At 42.4% G+C, this 22,110-nt stretch overlaps 1 protein-coding gene across 1 annotated transcript in view; it reads left to right on the top strand.

Annotated features, from left to right (window-relative positions):
- Positions 1–22,110, top strand: part of DMD (dystrophin) — a 2,251,240-nt gene that overhangs the window by 1,964,237 nt on the left and 264,893 nt on the right. The window contains exons 60-61 of the mRNA XM_032756167.2: positions 16,575–16,591; positions 19,278–19,296. Coding sequence (XP_032612058.2) covers positions 16,575–16,591; positions 19,278–19,296 — 36 coding nt within the window. The remainder of the gene's footprint in view (positions 1–16,574; positions 16,592–19,277; positions 19,297–22,110) is intronic.

Genomic DNA, 22,110 nt, shown 5'->3' with positions numbered 1-22,110 from the left:
CTGAAATAGGATTTAATAAATGTTAGCTGACATGGTTACGTCTACTCATTGTTGCAGATAAATAGCCTCTAAGTGCAGCTTTAACAGTGATGTTTCTTAAAATTTTTGAACAAAGTTTTTCTATTTCTTATCTAATTAAATAAATATTCCACATTCTGGCATTCAATATTTCTAATGGCATCAAGCAACTCTAAAATCATTGAATGTTTTAAAGCAACAGGAAACCTTAGAAATAACTCCACTAAACTCATATCATAGATATGGAAACTAAGGGCCAATAAAACCATGGCTTCTAGGACCCAAAATCAGATCCTCTCTTTTTAGATAGTGTGATCTTCATCGTGCTTCTGCCATGCAATCTCAGAATTTAAAGGGATTTAAGAATCATTCATTTTCTTCCTAAGGCAGGATTCCACCCTGTAAAATCCCTGTCAGTTGTTTGGTCATCCAAACCCAGTTTGGGTACAGTCATTGATGATAAATCACCCTTTTCCCAGGGAGCAGTTCTGGTTGTTTCAAAGTCTTTATAATAAATGAAAATTGGCTTTCCTGAAATTTCTATGTATTGATCTATTCCTGCCCACTGGAGCCAAAGAGAATTGTCACTTCTCTACGTCTGTAAAATACTCGTCGTCAATTTTCGTATCTTCTCTACACATCCTCGTTTCAAGCTAATGTGAACTAGTTGGGTTTTTGTTTGTTTTCATTGTCCTGCTAAGTTGAAAAGCTTAGAAAAGCTTGGCTCTTTCATCACTGTTATATATTCCACTGTGTAACAGAACTTGAGATCAGAGTATACACTCTAAATAACTGCTTTTGTGAAAGTATTCAATTATATTGATTTTTTTCCGTTCCCTCTGTTGTTCCTCATAATACCCTCAGTCAAGACTTTCATCTTCCTCTTCATCTTCCTCTACAAGAATTATCAGTGGTCCGTTTTGTGAACTTCAAATATCTGAGACTGGTCTCGGTTAATTTAGGAAGTTTATTTTGCCAAGGTTGAGAATATGCACCCATGAAACAGCCTCAGGAGGTTCTAACGACATGTGCCCAAGGTGTTTGGGGCACAACTTGGTTTTAGATGTGTATTTAGGGAGACACGAGACATCAACCAATATATGTAAGATGTACATTTGTTCCATCCAGAAGGGTGGGACAACTTGAAGCAAGGAGGGGGCTTCCAGGTCACAAGTAGGTGAGAGATAAATGGTTGCATTCTTTTGAGTATCTGATTTGCCTTTCCAAAGGAGGCAATCAGATAAGCATCTCTCTCAGTGAGCAGAGGGATGACTTTGAATAGAATGGGAGACAAGTTTGCCCTAAGCAGTTCCCAGCTTGACTTTTCCCTTTAGTTTAGTGATTTTGAGGCCCCAAGATTTATTTTCCTTTCACACTTTCAATATAAGCTATCCAGAACTGATGATAATATTCCAGATATGGCCCAACCAATGGAAATGATAGTGTTTCCTACATACCATATCACAATCAAACCTGTTTTGCACCTTGCATTTACTTTCTTTATTAATGGTGTCACTGCAAATTAGAAAATTCGGGGCTGCATTTACTTCTTCCTCTCCATTATCTTCAGTTTTTATTTGGTCACTAAATTCTGTTTGCTGACTCTTATATTTAAAAATAAAAACACTCAAATCCAGCTATTCCTCTCTAACTACTCTGCCCTTCCCTCAGTCCTTTCTCAGTGGCTATTACTGATTTGGCCTTCTAATGATTAGCCTCCCTGTCCCCAGACTTTTATCCATCTTTATCACTATGGCTAGTTATCTTGCTAAACCACAGATCTAATCCTAGCACCCCATTATATTAAAAAATCTTCTATAGCTATAGCTTTCTCTCCCTCCAGGTCAGTATCCATAGCCTGTCAAGATGTGGCTTTGATAAAGGACAGAAGGCAGGGAAATTCTGGGCAGAAGAGGACAGGTCCCCAATGAGGACCCACCCTCAAGCCAAAAAGCCTGGAACCATGGCCCAAAGTGAGAACTTACATCCCTGTTTTCCCTCTTGAAGGGTGCCTTTTCCAAAACCACCCATTACCCCCCACCCGCCCCCCAACCTGTGCCTATAAAAACCCCAGAGCTCAGCTGGCAGAAGGAGGAGAAGCAGATGGATGTCAAACTACAGTTGGACATCAAAGAGAAGCGGCTTGACTTTAGAGGGACAGTTTGACAGCATAGCTTTGGAGAGGAGTCCAGCTGTGGATGGTCAGACTCCAGGGGAAGATTACCTTCCCACCCTGTCCCCTTTTCAGCTCCCCTTCCCACTGAGAGCCACTTTCATTAGCAATAAAATCCCCCATATTTACCATCTTCAGTTTGTTCATGTGACCTCGTTCCTCCTGGATGCTGGACAAGAACTTGGGTGCCATGACTGGGTGAAAAAGGCCGTCACACTGACCTTCCACTGAGCTGTTAACGCTTAAGCCATCTGCGAACGGCAAAGCTGAAAGGGCGCTGTAACACTTCCTCACGGGCACCCTCCCCTAGAGGCTGCTGCAGGGCCCGTACAGTGTTCGCTTTTGCCAGCACTCAAAAATGCTGGCCCCAGCTGCTGCACCTGCTCACCTGTGCTCCCCCTTCCATGAGGGGTGGACCAGCGAGTGAGTGGAGTTTGCTCCACTCCAGTTCCCACCCACGAAGGGGTCAGGGAAATATCCTCCTTCAGCTCCAGTGAGGCACAGTGGTACACACCTATAGTCCCAACTACTGAAGAGGCTGAGGTGGGAGGATCTCTCGAACCCAGAAGTTTGAGGCTGTAGGCACTATGGTTGTACCTGTGAATAGCCACTGCCCTCCAGCCTTGGCAACATAGCCAGATCTCATCTCTAAAAAAGAAAAAAAATATATGATGTGGCTCCAATTCACTGATCTAGCCTCTTAACTGAATTCCTTCCTGCTGGCTGGGCACAGTGGCTTATGCCTGTAATCCTAGCACTTTGAGAGGCCAAGATAGGAGAATTGCTTGAGCCCGGGAGTTCAAGACCAGCCTGGGAAACATAGTGAGACTTCATATCTACAACACATTTTTTCAAAAAGAACTTTTTCCTCCCTGCTCCCCACCCTACCCCCTTGCAACCTTATTTACTCTTCGGCCTCTGGCCCTCTCGCTATTTCTTTCTCAGCTTCATGCCCTTGAAAATACTCTTTCTATGCCTGGAAAGCCCTTATAAACCTGGAAATTCCTATTCTTATTCAACTCTGAGCCAGTTCATTTTAGTGGCTTAGTTCAGAGGCTCTAGGTTTAAATTGCAATTCTGTCATCTGTCTGCTTTGCCAACCTCGAGCAAGTTATGTACTATGCCTCAGTTTCCTCATCAGTAGAATGAAAATAATACAGTAGTGCTTTTTTCATAGGGTTGTAGTAAGGATTAAATGAGATGAAGCGTATAATCCTCATGTACATAGCACAATACATACTATATGTGTTGCACATAGTAAGTGCTCAGTTCTTTTCCTTTGCGTTATTCTTAGTACATAAGTCAAGTTACATTTGCTCTCCCTTACGCAAGGTCAATTGTTCTTTTTTATGTGTTTACCCATTACTTTGTTCATACATTTGTTATAACCACTGCCATCATAAAGCAACTTGCTACCTTTGTTCATAAAACAAATCCCAGATTCACTGAGCTCAAAGTGAGAGAAGGAAACTTTGCATCATGTGCAGTTCCTATGCTTGTCTCCAAATTTCACATCTCTGTTGGGGATGTCTCACTAATTATCCTTGCCATACCCCCACACCAGCCTTATAATTTTGCATTATATTTCCTACATCATGATTCTAAATGGTCCTCCTGTTCGCTCTCTCTCCATCCCATATTGTTGCAGATAGCTATTTCCTCTTTTTAAGACAGAAACACATTTGCGTTTTGCCTAAGCTACATTCGTAAATTTTACAGTATTTACGAAAGACACAATGGAATCTAGGAAAGATGGAACAGATAAAGAGATTAACTGGCCAACTTTTGAGAGCACCATCCGTAAAGTCCACAAACAAGTGAGGCTTCCTTGTCAGAGAAAGCAATTCAATCACCATAAATGATCATTCAAGCCTGATCTCATTCCCTCTTGAAACTGGAAATTGAAAGCTTGTTCCTCTGACAGTTGTGTTGTCAGTGGATATGCCCAGTGTGCAAAGGACTGGACAAAGGGCAAAAGTACACATATCCCATCTGGAATTTTGAGTCATCCCTGAGACATCATTTTGGATTTGTCTACTGAGATGAAATTAAAACATGAGTAATCAAGCCCACTCTTCTTCCCCCCAAACTCATCTCTTTGGTATCATCAAGAAAATCAAATGCTAATAGCCATTGAACCTCCTGATTCTAGCGCTCTTAGCTATGATAAAACAATCATTAAGTTAATCTAAATGTTGCAAATAAAGGAGCCCCATCAAAGCTGTAGCCCCAAAATTATGCAAATGAGTTAACTGGGAAGGGATGGGGGAAACAACAGTTTTCATCAGACAAACTCTAAATCTAGTTTATTCTCTTAGGAAGATTTTTCTCATCAAAAGAGAGCCACATAAAGATGCCTTACCTGCCTTTCACAGGGACTATATCCCTTGGCTGTACTGTCACTCACTCCAAAACTCTCAAAATGCCTAACACAGATTCTTGATTTTATTGGTTGCATTAGATGTTACGTTTTCTAAATTTTCAGCACCCTAGAGGTCACCTCAGGAAATCATGCAGTTTTTGAATGATTTTCCTTAGAAATACACATGTAGCTATACATATGCCCGTGCGTTATTTAATCAGTTAGTGAAAGGAGGAAAACGGCATTTCTATTATTGACCTTTCTCAATCTCTGAGGAGACTGTATGTCTTGCCTACAGTCCAGGATTGAAAGCAAAAGAAAAAGGCACTGACAAAATAGCATTTTATTTTAATAGTACATTATGGAGAGACAAAAAAAAAAAAAAAAAAAAACCCCTGGGATTTCGTTTGTCTAAGTAGAATTGACTTATGGGTGAGATCAGTCTCTATATTCCTCAGTACACGTGCACACATATTTATGTACACACATATAATTGTCATCTTTGGGCCGGGCGTGGTAGCTCATGCCTGTCATCCCAGCACTTTGGGAGGCCAAGGCGGGCGGATCATGAGGTCAGGAGATCGAGACCATCCTGGCTAACACGGTGAAACCCCATCTCTACTAAAAATACAAAAAATTAGCCGGGCGTGGTGGTGGGCGCCTGTAGTCCCAGCTACTCAGGAGGCTGAGGCAGGAGAATGGCGTGAACCCGGGAGGCGGAGCTTGCAGTGAGCTGAGATCGTGCCACTGCACTCCAGCCTGGGCGACAGAGCGAGACTCCGTCTCAAAAAAAAAAAAAATTGTCATCTTTGGAAGCTAAGAGCTCTGTATCAGAGTATCAGAATTTACCTATATCCAGGATGCATTGTTCTCCAGTTTTGCATTAACATCAGCTACAAGGTTCACTGCCATCTAAGACTAATCAACAGTAATAGCTAAAGAACAAAGGTCGGTTCCTAAGAGAGATGCCTAAATTCATCTGGCTATATCTTCTGTTCCTCCCAAACCCTAACCACATAAATTCTTCATTGTTTAGAAGGGTTCATTTTTGTTTGTTTGTTTTTCATATTTCCATTTTATTGGGTGGAGTTATAATTGCTATGGCAGCAAAAAACACAAAAGCTATCTACAGTGGCTTAAATAAATAGAGTTTTATTTCTCTCCAATATTAGGATATCTGGAAATAAGGTGCTTTGGGCCCAACGGTGTCAGGACTGGCATCTGTATATTTTCCTCATGCTTGTCATCTCATGGTCATGAGATGGCTGCTGCAATATAGCAGCCACCATTATTTCACAGGGTGAAAAAGAGAAGGCAAAAAGGGTGTACTATCTGAGTCTTATCATTTTTATAAAGCCAAAAATTTCCCAGAAACCTTTTTTGAAAGGCTTCTGCTTGTATATCATTGTGTAGAACTGTGTCACATGACAGCCACCAACAAAAAGATGGCTAGGGAGAAGTAGTTTTCAACAGGGATTGAAGTAGCTAACCGGCAGTGTCTGCCAGTCTTCAGTGGTAAACACCAGCAACTAACTCTGGCTAATTCAAGTCAGGGAAAACAAAGAGGATGGGGTAGGGGCTCTTTATTTAAAAGATACTCATAGAAATGAATGAAGTAATTTGAAAACTAGGTCTCAGAATAGGACATGAAGTATAAGGGTTCTAAAATCTCAAAAGCAGGAACACATGCATCTTCTTTTTAAGTGTTGTCTTTGAAATACTAAGCTCCAAAGTCTTTCCAACCTTGTATTATTTTCTTCCTTTGTCAGCTTCCTGAGTGGCAGAGTCTGAGTAACCTATGGGGTCTTTGAACTCTTTAGGGGAATTGAGGAAGGCAAAAAGGTACCATGATTGGCAGCTCTACTAGAGTCACAAGAAATATGGGGAAAGCGATTCCTCAAAGGAAAAACAAAAACAGAAACAACAACCAGGCAGTTAGTAGAAGGATGAAATACTGGACCCACAAAGACAACATATGTCTTCTCACCACACTTGGTCTCTCTCTCTCTCTCTCTCTCTCACCTTCTCTCTCTCTCATAGTAATAAAACTAAAGCTACAAAACTAAGGCCTAGATATTCATTGTGATCCTTATGAGATCACCAAAAAAAATCTGTATTTAAGTGGAGAAAAATAAATGGAATATCAACTTTAAAAAAATTTTTTTGAGACAGAGTCTTGCTCCGTGGCCCAGACTGGAGTCCAGTGGCACGATCTCAGCTCACTGCGACCTCTGCCTCCCGGGCTGAAGCAATTCTCCTGCCTCAGCCTCCTGAGTAGCTGGGACTACAGGCACGTGCCACCACACCCAGCTAATTTTTGTATTTTCAGTAGAGACAGAGTTTCACCATGTTGGCCAGGCTGTTCTGAAACTCCTGACCTCGGGTGATCCACCCACCTCGACCTCCCAAAGTGCTGGGATTACAGGCACGAGCCACTGCACCCAGTTGGAATATCAATTTAATTGAAAGAGAAAAATGCACTGGTTTAAAAATGTGTCCTGTTTATCCTCAGGTTTTAAAAATATTTTTAAGGTAGTTTAGAAAAACTAAAGTGATTATTTGATAAATAAATTTCAAATGCTATCAATGGAACAAGAATGGATATTAGATATCCTGCTAACAAGGATCATATTTTTACAAGTTGTTTCTCCAAAGAGAACAGAGCTACAGCTGAGATTCTGGTGCGCATAAACCTTTTCATCAGAGCTGTAGTCACCTAACAATTCTTATATCACAATCTTCATATCTCAATGCCTTTTCCAAATAACTTCATCTTTCTTAAGTTGCATACAAATGTTATAATCTAATATTTTTGAGATGGATATCATGTGTCATAAAAAGAAAGCCATTGTAATATTACCAATACCAAGTATTAGCAAATATTAACATAGCTTTAGAATAAAAATAAACAGAGTTCAGGTTCTGGCTCTGCCATAGCTAGCTAGATTTATCTTAAGACCTCAATTTCCTTATATACAAAATGTTGATAATATCATCATCTTGTAAGCCTTGTTGTGAAGAGCAATTTAGCTAACAGTAACAGTGTTTAACATACATAAAGTGAAGACTCCTTTCTGGGCTGATAAGAACGCTAGTTTATTCATTTGCTTTTTTCTATATTTTTAAGCTTAGAGTCTGAAAATTTTCACAGAGTCTGGGAGTCAACGTGTGGGGTGTGAATTGGAACTTCACCACTTACTAACAACTCCCTTTTGTAGTGCTTCCATTTATTTATCTGTTCAATAGGAGTAATAATAGCACTCACTCAAAGAGTTGTCTGAGGATTAGATGAGACAATGCATGCAAAATACAAAGTGGAGCACCTGGTGTATAGTTGGTATTCAATAATTTCTAGTTATTGATATGATGATGACGATGATGATATATTCTCTTGATATGTGAATGCTCATCACACCATCCTATGGAATATTTGATTTTAAGAAAAAGTAGTTTGTTTTCTTTTTTGAGACGGAGTCTCACTCTGTCGCCCAGGCCAGAGTGCAGTGGCACAATCTTGGCTCACTGCAACCTCTGCCTCCTGGGTTTAAGCAATTCTCCTGCCTCAGCCTCCAGAGTAGCTGGGACTACAGGCACCCACCACCATGCCCGGCTAATTTTTGTATTTTTAGTGGAGACTGGGTTTCACCACATTGGCCAGGCTGGTCTCGAACTCCTGACTGTGTGATCCACCTGCCTCAGCCTCCCAAAGTTCTGGGATTACAGGCGTGAGCCACCATGCCCGGCCAAGAAAAAATATTTTAAACAAGTTAAGATCATTTACTATACTGTGCCCTAAGATGAGGTGAACATGTAGATCATGAGATCAAATTGATTTTAGATGCAGTTCAGTTTTTTAAAAGAATGACCTGCTTTCCATATTAAAATTTCAAAACAATGACATGTGGAGATGATGACAGAATATGGCTGAATGAGGTACCTTGTTATCCTCAACCTTTTGGCTCAGAGGCCTCTTACTTGCTGGAAACTTTCCTAACATTTTAATGATTTATTAACATTTTGCATGCACTCTTTATACTTTTCATTAATGACTAGTTCACTGCAAATTTTTCTTTGCTTTATTTCCTATTCTTGGTGTGACATTCATTCTCTATCTGTTTCTATGGAAGCTTTTGTGATGCCTCAGAGAGAAAGAAGTCTGAGTCTTTGAAATAATGAAAACATTACTAAACCATAAAACCTAGATTTCAGGAGCCTAATAGAGGATTAGAGCTTTATTACATACAGCCATCTTACAGTTTAGCCTTCAAGTCTCAATTGTGGAATGATTTTTTGTCCTTTTTCTCCAGCGTGCCACAAAGCTTCCTAGAATACCCAGATGCAGAATTAGAAGACCCAATCTTGACACCAGGGTCAAGGGTATCTGTGGTTTGGGGGGACTTGTGCTGTATATTGTTGTCACAGCAGGAACAGTTTGTGTTGGTATAGAGGCTTTAACTTCTAGTAAAGGTATATATAATGAAAATGTAAGCAACCATCGTTTATTTTTCTCACATAACAGGAATTTAAGAGAAAGGTATACCTAAAATTGGTTTATTAGCTCAACAGTTTCATTCAGAATCCAATTCTTTCCATCTTTGCATTTGCTATCCTTAGCCTTTGGCTTTGGTCTTTGGAATTGTCACGTGATGGTTATAAAATGGCTGCCACACTCCAGGAATTGCATCATGACAGTGTGAATGGAAAATAAATAAAGGAAGAGTGGCAGTTCTTGTCATGTTTCAGAAGCAACAGCATGTCTCCCTAACATCTCTTTGGCCAGAACTAGGTCAAGTAGCTGCATCTACCTGCAAGGGAAACTAAGAAATTGACTATCAGTGCTTTTTAAACTTTTTTTGTGTGTGTGGAAATAGATAATCACTAGAGAAAAAAGGGAGAGTGGAATGGTTGTTGATGAGGCAACCAACAGTGTCTACCACTCTATTTATAAACCTTTTCTTGATGTTTCCTACTAAATGTGTAGCCGTGTTTTTTGTTTGTTTTTTGTTTTTTGTTTTTGAAATGGAGTCTCACTCTCTCGCCCATGCTGGAGTGCAGTGGTGCAATCTCGGCTCCCTGCAACCTCCGCCTCTCAGGTTCAAGCAATTCTCCTGCCTCAGCCTCCTGAGTAGCTGGGATTACAGGTGTGAGCCACCACGCCCGGATAATTTTTGTATTTTTAGGAGAGATGGGGTTTCATCATGTTGATCATGCTGGTCTCGAACTCCAGACCTCGTGATCCGCCCATCTCAGCCTCCCAAAGTGCTGGGATTACAAGTGTGAGTCACTGCACCCAGCCAATGTGTAGCCTTTTAGTTCAAGGACCTTTCATTATTAATCTTCATAGTCCAAACACCCGGCATATTGTCTGGCACAAAATAGGAAGAAATATTTTTGGACGCTCCAAGGAATTTGCAAGACAGTGAGTCAAATAGCCAGTAAAAATGTTAGCATTACTGTATTATTAAAAATAGTGAGAAATGCTCCAGGCGCAGTGGCTCATGCCTGTAATCCCAGCACTTTAGGACGCTGAGGCAGGCGGATCACTTGAGGTCAGGAGTTCGAGACCAGCCTGACCAACATGGTGAAACCCTGTCTGTACTCCCAGCTACTTAAGAGGCTGAAGCCGGAGAATCGCTTGAACCGAAGAGGGGGAGGTTGCAGTGAGCCGAGATCATGTCACTGCGCTCCAGCCTGGGTGATACAGCAACACTCTGTCTCAAAAAAATAAAAATAAAATAAAAATAAAAATAGTGAGAAATGTTGTGAAGACAAAGAATAGGCTACTTTGAAAGAATAATAGTGGGAGCTTCTTCATAGTCTAGGAAGGCCTCTCTGAAAAGGATATATTTAAGCTAAAATCTGAAGGTTAGGTCAGTCATATGAAGAGCGAAGGGAATGGAATAATATTTTCAAGACACTGACCTAAAAGGAGCCAAGTATGGCTAGGAGCTAATAACTGAGGGGGTGAGTGGTACAGGACAAGGCTGGAAAGTTTATTTTATGGGCAAGCAGAGAAATAATATAATCTGACGTACCTGTGAAAGTACACCTGAGCCGATGTACCTGCAAAACATCATACAATCTGATGGACCTGCTGTATAAATGAGAGATTGAATGTGGCAAGAGTAGAAGCAAAGAAGTCAGATAAGAGGCATTTGCAGTTGTCTTGATGAAAGAAAATGACTACTGGGAGTAAGATGGTGGCAGTGGAAATAGAGAGAAATGAACAGATTTGAGATGTATTTTCGAGACAAAATCTGTATGACTTGGTGATGGATTAGATGTCAGGCATGAGGGATTGAGGATGACTCTCAAGGTTTTTTTGTTTGATCAACTTGTTGTACTGTTTGCTGATGTGATAAAGATAGAGGAGGAAGCAGATTTGGAAAAGATCAGGAGTTCAGTTTTAGACATGTTCAGTTTGAAATGTGTGTGATATGTCCAAGTGCAGAAGTCAAATTCAATTATAGCTCAAAGGACAGACCCGAGCTAGACATGTAAATGAGAAAAATATTGATACAAAATGGAATTTAGAGCATCCAGAATGGAAATCACCTAGCATGTAAAGAGGGAAGGGAAGATGGCCTAGGACCAAACCTTGATAAACTTCAAGAAAAAGAAGTCAAGTAGAGGTGGGAGAAGAGAAGTCAGTCAAAAATCAAAAGAATATGACATCTCAGAATTCAAGGATGTGAATCAATGTGTAAGTGATGGATGGCTTTCGGTCTGGGCTGTTTTTTTTTTTTTTCCATTTTGAGTTCCAACTTTGCTACAGTCCGGCTACGAATCCCACACCCTCCCAAATTATCTGAGGATGTTAATTGATACTTGATCAGAAAGCAGCGATTTTTAAAGTCATGTACTTCCAAATTATCTGAGATATGAAGCAATGAGATAGGGAAGTGGCTGAAATGTGTTTCTCTGGCTCAGCTGTCATGAGGGCTTGCTCTAGAATGGCACTCAAGCACATGTTTATCCACTGAGCTCTATATCATTTATTCCATTAGCTGAAGAAGGAATCTCTCACACTCTAACTTCAGTTCTGTTGGACATGGGAATAAAAGTTAGATGTATACAGATTAAGCTACATAGATGGTAGAAAAAAGAGGATTCTTAAAGTATATTGGAGAAATGCATTTCTTTTTTCTTTTTTTTTTTTTTTTGAGACGGAGTCTCGCTCTGTCGCCCAAGCTGGAGTGCAGTGGCGCAATCTCAGCTCACTGCAAGCTCCGCCTCCCGGGTTCACGCCATTCTCCTGCCTCAGCCTTTCCGAGTAGCTGGAACTACAGGCGCCCGCCACCACGCCCGGCTAATTTTTTGTATTTTTAGTAGAGACGGGGTTTCACCGTGGTCTCGATCTCCTGACCTCGTGATCTGCCCGCCTTGGCCTCCCAAAGTGCTGGGATTACAAGCGTGAGCCACCGCGCCCAGCTGGAGAAATGCATTTCTATGGTCAATTTTCTTGAATAGTCTAAGATCATGTTTCATGTATATAATTCTTTATATTTCACAAAGCACCTTTAGATGTGTCTATTCCATTTAACCCTCATCATGACTGTGTGAAGTAGGGCACAAAAGTGTAGAAATGATTTTTTAAAACTCACTAAGCTAATCAGTGGATAATCTGTGATTATAATAGAATCTGAGTTTCGGCATCTTTATCTCATTCCTGACTGCACTGTATCTGGAATGGTAAATATTGTTCATCTCACACGCAAGCTCTTCTTGACTGGTATCAGCTGCCTAGAGTGGTTTATTGTAAAGGAGCATAAAGCAAATTGGGGAAGACTATAATACAGTGCCATAGACTGATTAGTAATTTCTACCATTGGTATTAAATGAGAAAATAATGGTACAAGTGCTTTACATTTGTCTGCCATTCCTAAACTAAGGCACCTCCTGTTATTTATAAGGAAGAATATTCAGACAAGTTTAAAAGTCTCTTGTTAAATCATTTAATGAGGTTGGATAAAATGGTTTAAAATAAGAATATGCCTGTTGCACAAATAATCTACACTCCCCCAAGATAATGAATAAGTCAGCTGGGGCATCTCAAGTTTCAATATGTAGAGGATCAAAATGAAATAGTCATAAAACCCCTTGCAGACATTTCTTGGGCAGGCAAACTAATTTCCTAGTAAAGGAAGTTGGGAGTTGGAAAAATTGTATATGGGAACTTTCTATACTACTTTTGCAAATTTTCTGTAAGTGTAACTTTTCCTAATAGGATGCTGAGATTCAGATCTTCCAATAGTCTCAAATGTTTTTTGGTTTTGTTTTGTTTTTTTGAGACGGAGTCTCACTCTGTCGCCCAGGCTGGAGTGCAGTGGCGTGATCTTGGCTCACTGCAACCTCCACCTCACGGGTTCAAGCAATTCTCCTGCCTCAGCCTCCCAAGCAGCTGGGATTACAAGCGCACACCACCATGCCTGGCTAATTTTTGTATTTTTAGTAGAGACGGGATTTTGCCATGTTGGTCAGGCTGGTCTCGAACTCCTGACCTCAGGTGATCCACCCACATTGGCCTCCTAAAGTGCTGGGATTACAGGTGTGAGCCACCGCTCCTGGCCTCATTTAACCATTTTGATTTTCACTTTTTCTGTCTTCAAAATGAGTTATTGAGCTAGGTAAACTTAATGTCTTTTTTAGCTTTAATTACCTAATAATTCTGTGATTCTCAACTTGGTGTGTTAAGCCAGATTACACCTAAGAACCCCTGAAGACTTTTTAGCTAGGAGTATAAATATTCACTTAGTCATTCAATTAATATCTATTGTGGGTCTGTTATATGCCAGGCGCCATTTTAGGTATTGATAATAAAGCAGCAAACAAGACAAAACCCCTGCCCTCAGGAGAGCTTACATACTTGTAAAGAAGACAGATGATAGGCCGGGCGCAGTGGCTCACTCCTGTAATCCCAGCACTTTGGGAGGCCAAGGCAGGTGGATCACGAGGTCAGGAGATCGAGACCATCCTGGCTAACATGGTGAAACTCCGTCTCTACTAAAAATACAAAAAAAAATTAGCCAGGCGTGGTGGTGGGCACCTGTAGTCCCAGCTACTTGGGAGGCTGAGGCAGGAGAATGGCTTGAACTCGGGAGGCGGAGGTTGCAGTGAGCCGAGATCACACCACTGCACTCCAGCCTGGGTGACAGAGCGATACTCCGTCTCAAAAAAAAAAAAAAAAAACAAAGAAGACAGATGATAAACAGGTACACAATTATCATATAACAATTTTAAATAGTGACAGCATGTTGAAAAAAATAAAGCAAGGAAGAGACTAGAGAGTTGTTCATGGAAGGAATTGTCATTTTATATAAGGTGATCAGGGAAGGTTCCACTGAAGAGGTGACATTTGAGCAAAGACCTGAAAGAAGTGGGGAGGGAGACACGAAAGTTCATGAGGAATTGTGTTCCAAACAGAGCAACACATAAAAAGTCCTTGAGGCAAGACTAAGCTGATTATATAACATTTAAAAGAATTAGGCCAGGCGTGGTGGCTCATACCTGTAATCCCAGCACTTTTGGAGGCCAAGGTGGGTGGATCACCTGAGGTCAGGAGTTCAAGACCAGCCTGGCCAACATGGCAAAACCCCGTCTCCACTAAAAATACAAAAATTAGCCAGGCATAGTGGTGCACACCTATAGTCCCAGCTACTTGGGAGGCTGAGGCAGGAGACTCACATGAACCCAGGAGGCGGAGGATGCAGTGAGCCAAGATTGCACCACTGTACTCCAGCCTGGGTGACAGAGGGAGACTCTGTCTCAAAAAAAAAAAAAAAAAAAAAAAAGAATTAATTTACGTATCATGAGATCATCTAGTCTAACACCCTTACTAGACAGGTTCAAAAAGGTTAAGACTTGGCCAAGATGACACAGCTATTTAATGTGATATCTGGGTTAGAATTCACCTCATCTGAATTCCTCTCAAATTGTGCTCTTTGAGGTCAATGTGCCTTTTAAAAACATGACAGAAAGCATGGCTGTAGATTTCATATCATACCAAATTTGATGGAACAATGACCATTTTTAGCTTCCTATAGAGTCTAAGACTTGAACTTGCCAAGGGAGTCACAGCTGGATTTGTAAGCATCAAATCCACACATGTACTTAATGTCAACCAAGGATTTTGTGTCCCGTGTAATGCTCCCCCAGGAAGCCCCCAAGTCCACTAGTCCTAATCACTGTGCTTGGCTCCATAACCTGCTGGCCCAAACATTACGCAAAAAAGAGCAATATTCCCAAGGTGGTCATGTTAGTTGTGGTGAGATGTCAACCATAAGTAGATGTGACCGAGGAAATGCCTTAAGGAAGCAGCTCAGGAACACCTGAGTATATGTGTCTAGAATGAAGCCTATTAAAAAACTGCTGCAGAGCTAAAGACAGCTGAAAGCCATTATGACACTCACAAATACTTTATAGATTGAAACCAAAGAGTTCCTTTGTGATTAGATAGAGCAGGACTCTAAGAAATCATATTTTACTTCGTGTGTTCATTCATTCATCATACAGTCAGTGATTCAGTAAACAATATTGAGCATCCATTATGTGCCAAGCACTGTGTTAAATTCTGGAAACACAGAGATGTATTAGACCCCTGTCCCCAGGGAGCATAAAGACTAGCACAGTTAGACCTCCCTCCCATATGAAGAAATTAAATGAGGTAAGGCATTAAAAGTGCTATGATTACATAATACAGAACCCAAAGGGGAAGGCATTTTCTGAAAAACCAAAAACTGAAAATATCAGCTTTTCAGCCTCACACAGACATAGGAAAACCAACCCCTGTCAACATCATCTCTTTTTTTTTTTTTATTACTATACTTTAAGTTCTAGGGTACGTGTGCACAACGTGCAGGTTTGTTACATATGTATACATGTGCCATGTTGGTGTACTGCACCCATTAACTCGTCATTTACATCAGGTATATCTCCTAATGTTATCACTCCCCCCTCCCCCCACCCCACAATAGGCCCCAGTGTGTGATGGTCCCCTTCCTGTGTCCATGTGTTCTCATTGTTCAATTCCCACCTATGAGTGAGAACATGCGGTGTTTGGTTTTTTGTCCTTGCGATAGTTTGCTGAGAATGATGGTTTCCAGCTTCATCCATGTCCCTACAAAGGGCATGAACTCATCCTTTTTTATGGCTGCATAGTATTCCATGGTGTATATGTGCCACATTTTCTTAATCTAGTCTATCGTTGTTGGATATTTGGGTTGGTTCCAAGTCTTTGCTATTGTGAACAGTGCCGCAATAAACGTACGTTTGCATGTGTCTTTATAGCAGCATGATTTATAGTCCTTTGGGTATATACCCAGTAATGGGACGGCTGGGTCAAATGGTATTTCTAGTTCTAGATCTGTGAGGAATCGCCACACTGACTTCCACAATGGTTGAACTAGTTGACAGTCCCACCAACAGTGTAAAAGTGTTCCTATTTCTCCACATCCTCTCCAGCACCTGTTGTTTCCTGACTTTTTAATGATCGCCATTCTAACTGGTGTGAGATGGTATCTCACTGTGGTTTTGATTTGCATTTCTCTGAAGATCATCTCTTAATATAAAAAGCATAATGTGCTTATTTCACATTGCATGCCTGTATCAAAACATCTCATATGCTCTATAAATACATACACCTAATGTGTACTTACAAAAATTAAAAGAATTTTTTTAAAGCAACAATAAATACCTTCATTAGTCAACCAAATTAAATCTATTAATGTAGCCATGTTTGTGAACAGGATGGCCACAGAACCCCGTGGATGTTTGCCACCTTAACATTTCCTGAAACAAATATGTTTCCAAAACATCTTGCCTTTCTAATATGACAACTGCAGACGTCCTAACTAGGCTCTGAAGGTGCTCTCCATAGCACTGATGTTATTGATTCAGCTGTTAACAGTGCAGGCATAAATGACTGATGATAACTTGCTAAACGTCCCTCCCTACTGCCGTTGAAATGGCTCTGGGCTTTATCCAAGCTGGGCTGCTAAATGAATAGTAGATGTACCAACAGAGGAGAAATTGGTCCTGAGGTGAATTAACTCTCCTGAGGTAGACTTGTTTGTGCTTCCAACAACCTGTACGTTAAACCTTGTGAACCTTCATGTAGGAATTTTGACGAGAAATGGGCAATTTTTGGAAAGCCTAATGTTTTATCAACCGCTTTTTCTTCTCATTGAGACCTGTGTATTCTCAAGGGACTTTGGAAGTTTGCATTTTAAGACCAGACTTTATGAGAATTCTTTGAAGTCCTCCACGTTTCCATTTATCAGTTTTCCTAATATAGGCATCCTACGCACATCGTTGAAAGAGTGTTCTTTTTGCCTCACAGGTAGATCACAAAAGTGGGCCCATAATCATTGGGTAGAGGGTTTCTCAGCTCTGAGTTAAATTGCAGCTGGGTATTGTTTTTCTGTAATAGGATCTGCTCTGAGTGAATGGTGAAACGTGCCCGTTTTTGAGGTCATGAGAGCAGAGCTTTCCGCATCATGGACAGAAAAGGGCAACCGGCCGTGGTTTCAGTTATACAGGGAGAGGAAACAGTAGGTTTTGTCTCTGCTTTGCTATTACTTCAACAGCAGCATACTGTTGGACACTCAGACCTTAGGGCACAATTTAGACTTGTTTCACAGCTGTCACTTCTTTCCTCAAAAACAACAACCTGCATGGGGGAAATGAGTGTACATTTCAGGGTTTTTCAAGAATTGATAACATGTACTTCACCATGAATTTATATTCCACAGGTCCTTGTTCTCTTCTCTGGTCATCAGAGTACAAAATCACAACCAAAAAGCTAGAATTGATATCTATGAAGCTAAAGTAGTAGTAGCAGTAGTGAAGCAGGATATTACCCTGACCCCCTTGTGGGCGGGAACTGGACTGCATGGCCGCTTCGGTGCTGGCAGGGGCAGACTCCACTGGCTCGGTCTCACGGAGTGCTACCCTTCATGGGAGAGGAAGCACAGGTGAGTGGGTACAGGAGCCAGGGTGAGTGCTTTTGGGCGCCAGCAGGAACAGAACTCTGTGTGGGCCCCAGGGCAGTGTCTAGGAGGGTGCCCGCGACCCTTGAATCCCCAGAAGGAGTGTTACAGGGCCCTTTTATCTTTGCCATCTGCAGCTGGCTTAAGTGTTAACAGCTCAGTGGAGGGTCAGCGTGACAGCCTTCTGTACTCGCACTTGTGGCACCTCAGTTCTTGCCCATTTTCCAGGAGGAATGAGGTCACACAAAGAAATTGGAGATGGTAAATGCGGGGGATTTTATTGCTGATGAAAGTGGCTCTCAGCAGGAAAAGGAGCTGAAAAGGGGACAGAGCAGGAAGGTAATCTTCACCTCGAGTCCAGCTGTCCCCAGTCAGACTCCTCTCTGAAGCTACGCTGCCAGGCTGTCCCTCAGAATTCAAGCCACTTCTCTCCAATGCCCAACCATAGTCTCCAACATCCAGCTGCTTCTCCTCTGTGCCGGCTGAGCCTAGGATTTTTACAGGCACAGGATGGAGGGCAGGGTGGGCTATGGGTGGTTTTGGAAAAGGCAACATTTGAGCAGGAAAACAGGGATGTAAGTTCTCACTTTGGGCCACAGTTCCAGGCTTTTTGGCTTAAGGGTGGGGCCCTTGCCAGAGACCCGCCCTTTTCTGCCCAGAATTTCCCTGCCTCCTGTCTCTTTCAGTAGTAATAGTAGTAGTAGTAGCAGCAGCAACAGAAGCAATACTAACTACTACATACCAAGCATTAGCTACTTACTTCATATCTATTCACCAACCTAATTGTTACAACTATCACTCGCATCTGTGTGAAGAGACCACCAAACAGGCTTTGAGTGAGCAATAAAGCTTGTCAATCACCTGGGTGCAGGTGGGCTGAGTCCGAAAATAGTCAGCGAAGGGGGAGATAGGGGTGGGGCCGTTCTATAAGATTTGGGTAGGTAAAGGAAAATTACAGTCAAAGGGGAGTTGGTCTCTGGCGAGCAGGAGTGGGAGTCACAAGGTGCTCAGTGGGGGAGCTTTTGAGCCAGAAGGAGCCAGGAGAAGGAATTTCACAAGGTAATGTCATCAGTTAAGGCAAGGACCGGCCATTTTCACTTCTTTGGTGGTGGAATGTCATCAGTTAAGGCAGGAACAGGCCATTTAAATTTCACTTCTTTTGTGATTCTTCAGTTACTTCAGGCCATCTAGATGTGTATGTGCAGGTCACAGGGGATATGATGGCTTAGCTTGGGCTCAGAGGCCTCACATTCCTGTCTTCTTACATTAATAAGAAAAATAAAATAGTGTTGAAGTGTTGGGGTGGCGAAAATTTTGGGGGGTGGTATGGAGAGATAATGGGCGATGTTTCTCAGGGCTGCTTCAGGTGTGATTAGGGGTGGTGTGGGAACCTAGAGTGGGAGAGATTAAGCCGAAGGAAGATTTTGTGGTAAGGGGTGATGTTGTGGGGTTGTTAGAAGAAACATTTGTCGTGTAGAATTATTGGTGATGGCCTGGATACAGTTTTGTATGAATTGAAAAACTAAATGGAATAAGAGAAGGAGAAAAACAGGTATTAAAGGACTAAGAATTGGGAGGACCTAGGACATCTAATTAGAGAGTGCCTAAGGAGGTTCAGCATAGCCCTGCCAGCAAAGATTATTTATTTAAGAGTTAAGAGTGGCGGTTTGGGGATAGCACCAGGAGATATCAGCTGTGATGGCTTGGAGAAACAGTGTAAACCGGCAGTGTAAACAAGAGCAGGGCATTTATGAGTAGTTGAGACTGGTGAATAGGAGTATGACTAGACAGAAGATAGTAGGGATGGCAAGTTTTTTGGGGCACAGTCTAAGTTGGTCTGGTGTCTGGAATGAGACTGGGGCCTAATAAAAAGGAGCGTCCATACAGGAGCTCAAATGGGCTGTACCTTGTAGCATTCCGAGGACAGGCCTGAATTCTGAGAAGGGCAAGTGGTAAAAGTATTGTCCAGTCCTTTTTAAGTTGGTGGCTGAGCTTGGTGAGGTGTGTTTTTTAAAGACCATTAGTTCACTGAATACTAAGAGCCTGAGAAACTGCTTAGGTGATTTGACTAATAAAGGCCGGTCCGTTATAGGACCGTATAGAGGTGGGAAGGCCAAACCGAGGAATTATGTTTCCCTGTGGGAAAGGCCTCTACCTATCCAATGAAAGCGTCTACCTAGACCAAGAGGTATTTTAGTTTTCTGACTCGGGACATGTTGAGTAAAGCCAATTGCCAGTCCTGGGTGGGGGCAAATCCTCGAGCTTGATGTGTACGGAAGGGAGGGGGCCTGAATAATCCCTGAGGAGTAGTAGAATAGCAGATGGAACACTGAGAAGTGATTTCCTTGAGGACAGATTTCCACAATGGAAAGGAAATGAGGTTCTAAGAGACAGGCTAGTGGCTTGTACTATAGCATAGCCTGCCTTTGCTGGTGAGTGGCCATTAGGCCTGGTGGAACTGCCATCAATAAACCAAGTGTGATCAGGATGAGGAACAGGAAAGAAGGAAATATGGGGAAATGGGGTGAATGTCAGGTGGATCAGAAATACAGTCATGGGGGTCAGGCATGGTATCAGGAATAATGTGGGAGGCCGGATTGAAGTCCGGGCCAGGAGCAATGGTAATTGTGGGAGACTCAACAAAGAGTGAGTACAGCTGAAGGAGCCAGGGAGCAGAAAGTATATGCGTCAGGTGTGAGGAAGAAAATAGATTTTGGAAGTTATGAGAACTGTAGAGAGTGAGTTGAGCATAGTTTGTGATTTTAGGGCCTCTAAAAGTATTAGGGCGGCGGCGGCCGCCATACGCAGACATGAGGGCTAGGCAAAACAGTAAGGTCAAGTTGTTTGGATAAAAACGCTACAGGGCGTGATCCCAGTCCTTATGTAAGAATCCTGACTGCACAGCCCTGCACTTCAACTGTGTGTAATGAAAAGGGTTGGGATGAGTCAGGGAGAGTTAGGGTGGGGTCAGTCTCTAAAGCTGTCTTCAAGGAATGGAAAGAGGAGTGGGGAAAGGATTTAGGATCTATGGGGTCAGCTAGGTTTCCTTTTGTGAGTTTATATAATGGTTTTGTTAGGATGGCAAAACCAGCTATCTAAAGTCGAAAGTATCCAACCATGCCTAGGAGGAAAAAGAGTTGTTGTTTTGTAGAAGGGATTAAGGTTTGGGAGATTAGTCGGACATGAGCAGCAGGGAGAGCACATGTGTTTTTAATGAGAATTATACCGAGATAAGTAACAGATGAGGAAGAAATTTGGGCTTGACTGAAGTAATGGGGGCTGGCTGTGAAGCCTTGCGGCAGTACAGCCCAGGTAATTTGCTGAGCCTGATGGGTGTCAGGTTCAGTCCAAGTGGAAGCGAAGAGAGGCTGGGGTGAAGGGTGCAAAGGAATAGTAAAGAAGGCATGTTTGAGATCCAGAACAGAATAAGGGTTGTGGAGGGAGGTATTGAGGACAGGGGAGTATATGGGTTTGGCACCACGGGGTAGATAGGCAAAACAATTTGGTTGATAAGGCGCAGATCTTGAACTAACCTGTAAGCCTTTTCTGGTTTTAGGACAGGTAAAATGGGGGAATTGTAAGGGGGAGTTTATAGGCTTTAAAAGGCCATGCCGTAGCAGGCAAGCGATAACAGACTTTAGTCCTTTTAAAGCGGGCTGTGGGATGGGATGTTGGCATTGAGCAGGGTAAGGGTGATTAGGTTTTAATGGGATGGTAAGGGGTGCATGATCGGTCACTAAGGAGGGAGTAGAGGTGTCTTATACTTGTGGGTTAAGGTGGAGAGATACAAGGGGAGATGTGAAGGAGGCTTTGAACTGGGGGAAAAGGCAGTAATGAGGTGTGGCTGTAGCCTAAGAATAGTCAGGGAAGCAGATAATTTAAAGTGTCTCGGCCTAATAAGAGAACTGGGCAGGTGGGGATAACTAAAAAGGAGTGCTTAAAAGAGTATCGTCTAAGTTGGCACCAGAGTTTGGGAGTTTTAAGAGGTTTAGAAGCCTGGCCGTCAATACCTACAACAGTTATGGAGGTAAGGGAAACAGGCCCTTGAAAAGAAGGTAACGTGGAGTGGGTAGCCTCCGTATTGATTAAGAAGGGGACGGACTTACCCTCCACTGTGAGAGTTACCTGAAGATTGGCATCCGTGATGGTCTAGGGGGCTTCCGAGGTGATCGGGCAGTGTCAGTCTTCAGCCGCTAAGCCGAGAAGATCTGAGAAGGAGTCAGTCAGAGAGCCTTGGGCCAGAGTTCCAGGGGCTCTGGGAGTGGCTGCCAGGTGAGTTGAACAGTCCGACTTTCAGTGGGGTCCTCCACAGATGGGACGTAGCTTAGGAGGAATCCCAGGCTGTGGGCATTCCTTGGCCCAGTTGCCAGATTTCTGGCACTTGTAGCAAGCTCCTGGGGGAGGCGGTTCTGGAGGAACCCCTGGCAGCTGCAGTTCGGGCATTTGGAGTTCTTGTGTGCCGGAGATGTGGCTGGGGTTTGTCTCACAGTGGAGGCAAGGAATTGCAACTCAGAAATACATTGTTACTTGGCTGCCTCTACTCTATTATTGTACACCTTGAAGGCGAGGTT

Source organism: Hylobates moloch, unplaced genomic scaffold (assembly GCF_009828535.3).
Source record: "Hylobates moloch isolate HMO894 unplaced genomic scaffold, HMol_V3 SCAFFOLD_7, whole genome shotgun sequence".
Taxonomy (NCBI): domain Eukaryota; kingdom Metazoa; phylum Chordata; class Mammalia; order Primates; family Hylobatidae; genus Hylobates; species Hylobates moloch.
Note: the sequence above shows the minus strand (reverse complement) of the source record. Positions and strands in the feature narration are given on the sequence as shown.